We start from the raw sequence: 11,703 nt of genomic DNA on the forward strand, positions 1-11,703 counted from the left end.
GCAGACGGCCCTGCAAGAGAACAGAGGGCACTATGAGGCATGTACACAAACGTTACGGTGTGCCTGATGCCAGGTGATGATACGGTCACCCGCGATCATGAATGTTGAGTGTCAGCTTTCCCTTACCTGCCGTTTCTGCAGCGCCAGACTTGCCATCCGCAACAGAGAGGCAATGTGGCGTGCCGGCGAGGTCGAGCGCCTCCACCTCCGCATCCGTCAGTTCGACCACGTGCAGCGGGCCCCCTCCGGTGCGGGCCCTTTCTCGGTTGTTCTTGCATCTCTTCTCCTGTCAAGGCAAAACACAGATGCGTGAGTGAGTGCATATTGCATAGTGAGACGCATCAAGCATCGGTGTGGGTGGGTTGAGCGTGGGGCAGATGGATGGGAGGATGCGTGTGCCACATGCCCATCCCATTGCATGGGGATTGGGGTGTGTGGTAGTGTTCGGGTGGGGACAGGGACGGTGGGTACTCGCGGGCACGGCGAGGATAGTGAGTGAGTGGCTGTGAGGATTGCTGTGGGAGCGCTGTGGTGGCTCTGCTGGAGGGGTTGTGATCTGTTTGGCGTGATGGTGGGGACGGGTTGTGGGAGGGTGCGTTGGTGTACTCACCTTGCCGGACCTAGTGAGGTCATTGAACCGCTTGCGGCACTGCTCCTATGTCCTGGGGGTGTTGGCCCTGCTGCTGACCTCCGCCACCACCTTTGCCCATGCCTTCCTGGTGACGGAGCCAGGGCACTTGCGTCCGTCCGCTGGGAACAGCGTGTCCCTCCTCCTCCTCACACCCTCCAGCAGCAGCTGCAGCGCGAGGTCGGAGAAGCGTGGCGCAGCCTTGCCCCTGGGTTGCACCATCCTGTGTTGCCTCTAGCTTGCAGCAGGAGGGGCTTTGGGGGACTGCCCCTTTAAGTGGAGCTCCTCCATCGCGAAAACGGTAGTGCGCATGCGCAGCCCGCCGGCACGCAGCTGGGGAGCGGAGAACCCGGAACCACGGCTTAATGTGCTCAATTATCCCGCGATCGCGCGGGGGGCGCACTCAATTAGCCGTCCGCGTTTTCCACGCTCCCGAAGGACCACCCGCTGGGAACCCGCAGGCCTGCTAAAATCGGGCCCCTTGTGTCATAGAATCTTGATGCTACGAGAAGAGCCATCTCAGTCCTCAGCTAATTCTTAGGTCAGCCTGCAGCAGCTGAATTAGGTCGATCACTGCTTTTACACTGAAGCACAGGCGCCAAAGACAGATCTCCTCTGACACATAACCCCATGTCGGAGTGGCATAGTCTGTAAATACAGGATTTGTGGTACTGAGTGGAGTGCACATTGGGGTGTCTGTGGACCTGGAGATATCGGCTCCCATCCTCAGCCAATTCCTGCAGCACGACGGGAATCCTGACAGGAGGTCCCAGCCCCTTATGTTGATGGTCATACAGGGGTGGGGGGAGGGGTAAGAGGGGGACAGGGAGGGTTCGTACCACAAGGCCACGCAGGAAACATAGCCTCACGACTGGGATCTGATGCATCTGGATCCCAGTGAAGTTTCCATCTGATCTAGCGGACTCCCACTGAGGTTGTGGCAGGTGTCCACCACAACGGCTGCACATTTTTGGCCCCAAGACCAATTTTGAAGTACCACCATCACCAATTTTAAAAATAGAATTATAAGTTCTATGATAATCATGGAAAAGATAGATCGAGAGGGATAGAGAGATAATTGTGTATCTCTCACGCCTCCAGTCACCATACGCGAGTGTTTGTCACACTTGCACCTGATTGGATCAAATACCATTTTCATAAAAAGATACTGAATCTGTATCACATCTACAAGGAATGGTGAACACCAGCAGGGCTACTGCACCATTATTTTACTCTTTTCACTAGAGACTCCATGAGACCATCGTTAGACTGACAGATCACACCTGAATAGGCACAGATAAATAGCAAACAGGAACGGAAACCACCAATCAAGAATGAGCATTCAGCAACCACCTACCAATACAAATGGGCAAATCGATGAAATGGGTCAAAATATTTTTTGAAAATCATTTTTTGGCAGCCATCTTTATTTGTCAATCACCTCAGGAGAGAGTCTAATAATAAGAATTCTAATGGGAAAAAGATTTTTAAAAATTCACAATAATATCAATAAACTGACCGGCACGGTTTATTTTTGTGGGTTCGAATATCCTCATGAATGTTGTTTGGGGGCCTGTCCCTGTGTTAGAAGCCTGGTATTTCAGTTTTGCTGCTTCCCCAAGTCCCTGAGTGAAATAGCTCGAGTCAAGCAGCCAATTCCCATGTCGTATTGGTGGACTACAAGCCCCAGACTGCATTGAAGATGACCTTGTTCTCTTCTTTGTGTGTATTGGACAGGGAGGGTTGGGAATACACTGCCTGTGAATGCGTGGGTGCCCGAGACAGGGGGAGAGAAGTTGCAGATCTTCTATTAAGAACAGCAGCCAGGATTATGGCCTGGTCCTCTATTTAAATGCAGCCCCCTTATAAAAGGTGGTCAGTGGTGAGGGGAGGGAAATCACTCCTTTCAGGGAGGGGCCCCTGATAGCCAGCCACTCTCTTCCACCGCAAGTTTCAACTTCTTCGGTGGGTGGACTCCCCTAGTTGCGTGAGCACCCGCCATTGCCATTCAAATTAAGCAAACTCACCTTGACCCCCTCAAATATTGGCATGGGGCAGCGGCGGAGTTTCCTGGGTGGGCACACTTATGCAGAGATGTATCCCTTCCCCCTACCCCATCCCTGTGGGTTTTCAGTCCCATAATCTCCAGTCTCCTCTGCTGCTGTAAAGCGTAAGCAATAGAACCAGTAAACGGTCCAAGAGGGCCAATAGAAAAATGACCATCCCAGTGGGATATTAGGAATAGATCCTAAACCTGAACTACTTATAATCATTAATGAACATAAATTGTTACATCAGGTTCGAAAAGGCGATCCATCTCAACTTGTCTACATAGACAACGCAGGAAGGCTCCGACAGCCCAAAGAGAACCTCAACTTCAGACTGTTGGAGGGCATTGATGAGTAAGTATGTTTTCAGTGACAGACTTCCAAAAACATGGTTACACATCACTTCCCAAATTCAATAACATCTAAGGCTCCATGGCTGGAGGATTTGACGCCTTATCCTCACGCTTCATTTGTTCTTCTTCAGTTTCCGGACCCTTTTTACAGCATGTAGCCTCCCAGCCAGCAACACATTGCTTCTGCTGCTGCTGCTGTTGCTGGTAAGACGAGATTAATGTGACACACGAGCCCAAGGACTTTACATATAAAACAAAGACTCCAGACTGAACAGGAGATTAAAGCCAGGGGTATAGTGCACCAAGTGGTGCTGCAGCCGATGCAGGGCACTAGCTGTCTGAGACCATCTCTTCCAGGTGCTCGTCCTGCCTGTGCCAAATCCGCACTGTGACTTTGGCAGAGCGGTACTCAAAATTGTAGTGTCAGCTTGATACAAAAACATAAGTGCAACACTAATGCTAACTTGTGATTAGCTTGGGCAAGAGGAGTTGAGGTGGAGAGATTAGAGAGTGACACAGAGTGATGGGGTAACTGTCCAGCGGAGAGATCAGAGAGTGACACAGTGCTGGATAACTGTCCAGTGGAGAGATCAGAGAGTGACACAGAGTGATGGGGTAACTGTCCAGCGGAGAGATCAGAGGGTGACACAGTGCTGGATAACTGTCCAGCGGAGAGATCAGAGAGTGACACAGAGTGATGGGGTAACTGTCCAAGATCAGAGAGTGACACAGTGCTGGATAACTATCCAGTGGAGAGATCAGAGAGTGGTACAGAGTGCTGTCTAAGTGGAGAAACACTTAAGCATCTGCAACACCAAAGGCAGCATCTGGAAGATGAAAGTGACCAGATGTTTTCGCAAATAGTCTTGTTAGCCGTGGAACTGTAAATAAGTCTGATTTTCCTTGGTCTGATTGTTTGGTGGGCTGCACCTTTCATTCACCGATGCTGCCTTGGTCTGTGGTTCTATTGGCAACATAATATAGTAATGTCAGTGAGAAGATGCTGCAAAAAAATGCTGTCTGAAGGCAGTGTCCATCCAGTGCTGTCTGAAGGCAGTGTCCATCCAGTGCTGTCTGAAGGCAGTGTCCATCCAGTGCTGTCTGAAGGCAGTGTCCATCCAGTGCTGTCTGAAGGCAGTGTCCAATGCTGGCTTATTACTCAGATTCAGCAGGTAATTGTAGTTTAACGAGTTACATAATGAGATGGTGCAGCTGACTCCGTTTTTGGACAAGGTGAGGTTGCCAGTCAGCTTTGTAGAATGTTTATCTTGGAGATTTCTGAGATACTGAGGCATGAAGAGTCAGATTCATCTGCCCATCCTTCCTGGATGAAAAATTCTATAAATACACATTAATATATAAAACCAGCTGTTCAAACCAGTTCACTCTAGAGATACGTGTGGAGCAGTGGAATTATTCAAATAGCGATAGAAGGCCTTCTTTGAATATTATGAGCTTTCTGCTCAAACTGGCCTATCTTTGCTGGAACATATATCTGATTCACTTCAATTTGACAAACCTAGGAAACAAATGAAACTCTAAAATTAATATAGCCATAGCAGCCTAAAGGAACACTGGATGTGCACAGACTCAACTGTGCAGTGAGGTGTGAATGATGGCGGAGATTGCATGGTGCCTGCTCAACTCATTCACAGCACTGTAAAACCACAGATTCCAATAAACATGTATTCTGTGTACATGAGGCAACAGTGCTGTGTATGTACATGAGGCAACTTGCCTTTATAGAGCACTGTCAAGGTAGGAAAGGCGTGTCACAGGAGTGCAACAACACAAAAATTGACACGACACATGTCTTAGATGTGACTAAAAGCTTGCTCAGAGGTAAGATTTAACGAGGAGGGAGAGGTGGAGAGAAAGAGACATATAGGGAGGGAATTCCAGAGCTTAGGGCCTAGTCAGCTGAAAGCATGGCCTCCAATGATGGGACAAAGGGAGTGGGGAATGTACAAGAGGCTAGGGTTGGAGGAACGTAGATTTCCTGGAGGGTTGTAGGGCTGGAGAACTGCATACACTCAATGTACATACATGGATGACTCGGGAGATTGAGGCCCTAGTCAAAAAGAAGAAAGAGGCATATGACATGCATAGGCAGCTGGGATCAAGTGGATCCCTTGAAGAGTATAGAGATTTCCAGAGTAGAGTTAAGAGAGAAATCAGGAGGGCAAAAAGGGGACATGAGATTGCTTTGGCAGATAAGGCAAAGGAGAATCCAAAGAGCTTCTACAAATACATAAAGGGCAAAAGAGTAACTAGGGAGAGAGTAGGGCCTCTTAAGGATCAACAAGGTCATCTATGTGCGGAACCACAAGAGATGGGTGAGATCCTGAATGAATATTTCACATCGGTATTTACGGTTGAGAAAGGCATGGATGTTAGGGAACTTGGGGAAATAAATAGTGATGTCTTGAGGAGTGTACATATTACAGAGAGGGAGGTGCTGGAAGTCTTAACGCGCATCAAGGTAGATAAATCTCCAGGACCTGATGAAATGTATCCAGGACGTTATGGGAGGTTAGGGAGGAAATTGCGGGTCCCCTAGCAGAGATGTTTGAATCATCGACAGCTACAGGTGAGGTGCCTGAAGATTGGAGGGTAGCAAATGTTGTGCCTTTGTTTAAGAAGGGCGGCAGGGAAAAGCCTGGGAACTACAGACCGGTGAGCCTGACATCTGTAGTGGGTAAGTTGTTAGAGGGTATTCTGAGGGACAGGATCTACAGGCATTTGGAGAGGCAGGGACTGATTAGGAACAGTCAGCATGGTTTTGTGAGAGGAAAATCATGTCTCACGAATTTGATTGAGTTTTTTGAAGGGGTAACCAAGAAGATAGATGAGGGCTGTGCAGTAGACGTGGTCTACATGGACTTCAGCAAAGCCTTTGACAAGGTACCGCATGGTAGGTTGTTACATAAGGTTAAATCTCATGGGATCCAAGGTGAGGTAGCCAATTGGATACAAAATTGGCTTGACGACAGAAGGTGGTTGTAGAGGGTTGTTTTTCAAACTGGAGGCCTGTGACCAGCGGTGTGCCTCAGGGATCGGTGCTGGGTCCGCTGTTATTTGTTATTTATATTAATGATTTGGATGAGAATTTAGGAGGCATGGTTAGTAAGTTTGCAGATGACACCAAGATTGGTGGCATTGTGGACAGTGAAGAAGGTTATCTAGGATTGCAACGGGATCTTGATAAATTGGGCCAGTGGGCCGATGAATGGCAGATGGAGTTTAATTTAGATAAATGTGAGGTGATGCATTTTGGTAGATCGAATCGGGCCAGGACCTACTCCGTTAATGGTAGGGCGTTGGGGAGAGTTATAGAACAAAGAGATCTAGGAGTACAGGTTCATAGCTCCTTGAAAGTGGAGTCACAGGTGGATAGGGTGGTGAAGAAAGCATTCGGCATGCTTAGTTTCATTGGTCAGAACATTGAATACAGGAGTTGGGATGTCTTGTTGAAGTTGTACAAGACATTAGTAAGGCCACACTTGGAATACTGTGTACAGTTCTGGTCACCCTATTATAGAAAGGATATTATTAAACTAGAAAGAGTGCAGAAAAGATTTACTAGGATGCTACCGGGACTTGATGGTTTGACTTATAGGGAGAGGTTAGATAGACTGGGACTTTTTTCCCTGGAGAGTAGGAGGTTAAGGGGTGATCTTATAGAAGTCTATAAAATAATGAGGGGCATAGATAAGGTAGATAGTCAAAATCTTTTCCCAAAGGTAAGGGAGTCTATAACGAGAGGACATAGATTTAAGGTGAGAGGGGAGAGATACAAAAGGGTCCAGAGGGGCAATTTTTTCACTCAAAGGGTGGTGAGTGTCTGGAACGAGCTGCCAGAGGCAGTAGTAGAGGCGGGTACAATTTTGTCTTTTAAAAAGCAATTGGACAGTTACATGGGTAAGATGGGTATGGAGGGATATGGGCCAAGTGCAGGCAATTGGGACTAGCTTAATGGTATAAACTGGGCGACATGGACATGTTGGGCCGAAGGGCCTGTTTCCATGTTGTAACTTCTATGATTCTATGATTCTATGAGACAATAGCACCATGTACTACAAGTGTACAGAGGCAGTAGGACTGCATAATTTCAAGCTGTAGTAACCCATTGGTCCTTCTACCCGGCCCTTATCTAATGTACCAGAAGATTCCCAAGATCAATTTCTAAATCTAAAAGCCCTGCTAGAGACAGGATCTTCTCTCATCCCTTATTGAAGTCTGTCATCATTGTCTAAATTCCATCCCCTCTGCTGGTATTCTGTGCCACAAATTCATGATATTTTTAGTGAAAACATTTTGCCCAAATTTTCCATTCTACATTTGAAACTCTGAACCCTTGATTTTGCATTTTGTATACAGCAGCTGTAAATTGCCTGGAAGTCAGAATCATAAAATGATACAGCACAAAAGCTGGCCATTCGGCCCATCATGCCTGTGGTGAGCTATCCAATTAGTCCCACTCCCCCAGCTCTTTCCCCATAGCCCTGCAAATTTTTGCCCAGTGGATAACACTGCAGAATGAGACTTGGCCAGCACTGAATAGCTGAATTATATCTTCATTTTTTTTGAATGGTGTTGTGTAGGTTGGGTTTGGAAATGATGCAGCTGATAAAGTTGGTAATGTAATGAAGCAAAGGATGTCGATGAATGGGGCTGACAGGGAGAGAGATGCTATCTTACCCAACATCAAACAACTGAAATGGTTGCACTGATTATCGACGTGGTCTCTCCGAACTGAATTCTCACCTGCTTTTTCTGGAAGTTGACATTCAGCAGCTCTCACCTCCTTTAATAGCATCTCTTTCTTCCATAGGTTTCCTGCGCATGCTGTCTCACTCTTACAGTCTGGATGTTTACAGAGCATGTTGCTGAGGTCCCTACACATGGACAGGGAGTTCTGGGACAGTCACAATGGGATCAAAGGGCTGAAGAAGCTGGTTCAGATCATAGAGAAAAGGGCCCAATTACTGCTGGACTACATCCTGGAGAAAAATATCAAATTAGTTCAGGATTAATGAGAACACAACGCAGACTGGAGTTTAAAGTGGGACGGGATTGAATTCCACCACCGATTGTTTTGAAACCAGAGATGGAAGCCTAATCTAGGAAATAAGTGCTCAATTTTTCATGTTCTGTACATCCTGGGAGTACTGGAGCTGTTGGTATCTCTGAAGACAAACAGATAGCAAATCCAGCATTTCGAGGCTTGTTATAACTTTGTTTTAAGGCACGTGGACACGCTGGATAGTCACCGAGAATTCTCCAGGGAAAGCAGTGGGGAAGGGACTTTTGTCAGCCTGGTGTTTGCACCCCCCTCACCCCGGCCCACTTCCCTAGGTCAGGGACATTGAGATGTTTCAGATGGGCGCAGCTGGGGCACCACCTCAAGTGGGGGTGAGGCAGGGGCCGGGGGGGTGGGGACACAACGGCGTAGGCTAATCGGTTGTGCCAGTCAAATTGTTCTGTGATTGACTGCAGTAGGGAAACAAGGCATTTAAAACTTAACACCTCACCCGCAAACCCCTCCACCCCCAACCCGCTGGCCCTTAGCAACATAGACAGTTGTCCCTTGTGCCCAGTGTTGCTAGTAAATAAATTATGGGATATGCATCGTATGATGTATTTTCCTCATTTTGCGTAATGCTGCCGATGGAATTTCAGGGCCACTGTTAGTAAACTAGACCACACACTGAAATCTATCACCTATAATACAGTGTGTGAAAGAACCAAATCGGTATGTTTGGAATATGCTTATAATTAATATCAGTTCTATTCAGATCGTCCATGTAAGGCTTTGGATCTGATGAGTGGCCAAACCAGAAATGTATTTTGACCCACTTCATTCATGAGTTCTGGTATATTGCCATCTCAAAAGCACAAAGAACAACTTTATGTCTCATCGAAACAGCTAGATTTATTTGAGAAAGTCTACATGTGAGATTTTAAGCTTAAAAAACGCTTTGCGAAATTGTCCTCTGCGCCTGTACATTGTGTACTGATTCCCTGTAATCTGCATTTGAGATCGACCCCATTTAAAATATAGCAGAGAAAGAGCTACTAGTGGGATATAGAGTAGAAGCCAACCTTTCTCAGAAAGTAGCCGTCAACAAAGGGACTCATAGAAACACAGAAACATAGAAAAAAGGAGCAGCAGTAGGCTGCTCCGCCATTCAATATGATCGTGGCTGATCCTCTATCTCAATACCATATTCCCGCTCTCTCCCCATACCCCTTGATGCCTTCTGTGTCTAGAAATCTATCTAGCTCCTTCTTAAATATATTCAGTGACTTGGCCTCCACAGCCTTCTGTGGTAGAGAATTCCACAGGTTCACAACCCTCTGAGTGAAGAAATTTCTCCTCATCTCAGTCCTAAATGTCCTACCCTGTATCCTGAGACTGTGATCCCTCGTTCTGGACCCCCCAGCCAGGGGAAACATCCTCCCTGCATCCAGTCTGTCTAGCCCTGTCAGAATTTTATATGTTTCAATGCGATCCCCTCTCGTTCTCCTAAACTCGAGTGAACTCATGAGGAGAAATGATTAACTTGCACTTTTCTTAAAAACAAAGCCCAAAAATTACCTCTCAGGTCTATGGGAAATGCCATCCAATTGAGAGCCTGGAATCAGAAACACTCAGTTGTACTGGGATCACACAGCACCAAGGGAGCAGAAACACCTCACGTCCCAGTAAAAAAAACGAAATATGGTAGTTTTCTGAAGCCTTCGAGGTTTTGGGTCTTTTTGGACCCTGCAGAGGTTGCATTAGGGAGCGGTAGCTTTAAGACAAAGTCTCTGGACTTTTCACTCTCTCGCTCTCTCTCAATCTCTCTTTGGGAACCACAACAAACTCCTGCCATAATGAGGAGATCTGGACCGGAATTTGGAGTAAGAGCAGAGTGCCCAGCTACAATGGGCCTGTGAGAAATAGAAGGATGCATCTCACTGTTCACGTGAGAAAGCCAGAGTAGGATAGATTATACAACTTCTCACAGACAGAATTATCTTAATGTGCTTAAATTACAGTACTTAAGATTATTGCACCATTTAAATTGTGCTCATTAGTGTAGCTATATCATTTAGATAATGTAGAGATAATTGAGATACCAGCTTGCTTTGATTGTCCCAAGTAATAAAGCTTTTAATGTTGGTCTGTGTTTGTGCTGTAAATTGTTTTGTGACTCAATGTGGCCTGCTCCATATAGCCCGCATTACACATTTAGATACTTGGGGGCTGATTTTCCTCTCCCCCCCCCCCCCCCCCACCACCCCCCAACTTTGCCCAAGTGGAGTGGAGCGCTGCTAAAATGACCCACCTGTGTTTCTGGGTTCATAGGTCATTTAACCATAGTGGGCATGAGTGAGCTCACCTAATGCCTGGGGAAGTGTGCACACCCAAGAGGAGGAAGGAATTCATATGCTGCAGCAGCTTAAAGGCACGCCGGCTCTTTGTGAAGTTAGCTGAGCAGATGTCTGGCAGCAGTGTGGGGAGTAACAGGGCCCCCTGCTTTGATGACAAGGCTGTTGAAATCTTCCAACACCAAGTTACAGCTCCAGAAGGTCCCAAGATGGCTGCCAGATGAGTACAGGAGATGGCTGACTGCATCAATACCAGCAGCACCATGCAGAGGATATGGCTACAATCTGCCAGAAATTCTGTGGGGCTAAAATGCTGGGAGAAATTCCGTGGGGCTACAATCATCGTTCCCTGTAAGCTGCACGCATGCGTGACCGCGCAGCAGTCCGTTGAGTGCCGCACACTTCGGTACTCCGTCTGCGCGCGGGCCAGGATAAAAAGCATGGTCAGCAGACGTCCCGAGAGTGGAGAGGAGCGGGAGGATAAAAAGCACGGTCAGCAGACGTCCCGAGAGTGGAGAGGAGCGAGAGGATAAAAAGCACGGTCAGCAGACGGTCCGAGGGCGGAGAGGAGCGGGAGGATAAAAAGCACGGTCAGCAGACGGCCCAAGAGTGGAGAGGAGCGAGAGGATAAAAAGCACGGTCAGCAGACGGCCCGAGAGTGGAGAGGAGCGAGAGGATAAAAAGCACGGTCAGCAGACGGTCCGAGAGTGGAGAGGAGTGGGAGGATAAAAAGTGCGGTCAGCAGACGGCCCGAGAGCGGAGAGGAGCGGGAGGATAAAAAGCACGGTCAGCAGACGGCCCGAGAGTGGAGAGGAGCGAGAGGATAAAAAGCACGGTCAGCAGACGGCCCGAGAGCGGAGAGGAGCGGGAGGATAAAAAGCACGGTCAGCAGATGGCCCGAGAATGGAGAGGAGCGAGAGGATAAAAAGCACGGTCAGCAGACGGCCCGAGAGTGGAGAGGAGTGGGAGGATAAAAAGCACGGTCAGCAGACGGCCCGAGAGTGGAGAGGATAAAAAGCACAGTCAGCAGACGGCCCGAGAGTGGAGAGGATAAAAAGCACGGTCAGCAGACGGCCCGAGAGCGGAGAGGAGTGGGAGGACAAAAAGCACGGTCAGCAGACGGCCCGAGAGTGGAGAGGAGCGAGAGGATAAAAAGCACGGTCAGCAGACGGCCCGAGAGTGGAGAGGAGCGAGAGGATAAAAAGTGCGGTCAGCAGACGGCCCGAGAGTGGAGAGGAGCGAGAGGATAAAAAGTGCGGTCAGCAGACGGCCCGAGAGTGGAGAGGAGCGGGAGGAT

The 11,703-nt window shown here is 47.9% G+C and overlaps 1 protein-coding gene across 1 annotated transcript in view; it reads left to right on the forward strand.

Moving 5' to 3' along the window:
• gask1a (golgi associated kinase 1A) overlaps positions 1-8,462 on the forward strand; it is a 32,243-nt gene extending 23,781 nt beyond the window's left edge. The window contains exons 3-4 of the mRNA XM_067981702.1: positions 2,927-3,030; positions 7,864-8,462. Coding sequence (XP_067837803.1) covers positions 2,927-3,030; positions 7,864-8,065 — 306 coding nt within the window. The 3' untranslated portion in view covers positions 8,066-8,462. The remainder of the gene's footprint in view (positions 1-2,926; positions 3,031-7,863) is intronic.
• Positions 8,463-11,703: the final 3,241 nt, after the last annotated feature.

The sequence above is a fragment of the Heptranchias perlo genome, chromosome 3, assembly GCF_035084215.1.
Source record: "Heptranchias perlo isolate sHepPer1 chromosome 3, sHepPer1.hap1, whole genome shotgun sequence".
NCBI classification, from domain to species: Eukaryota; Metazoa; Chordata; class Chondrichthyes; order Hexanchiformes; family Hexanchidae; genus Heptranchias; species Heptranchias perlo.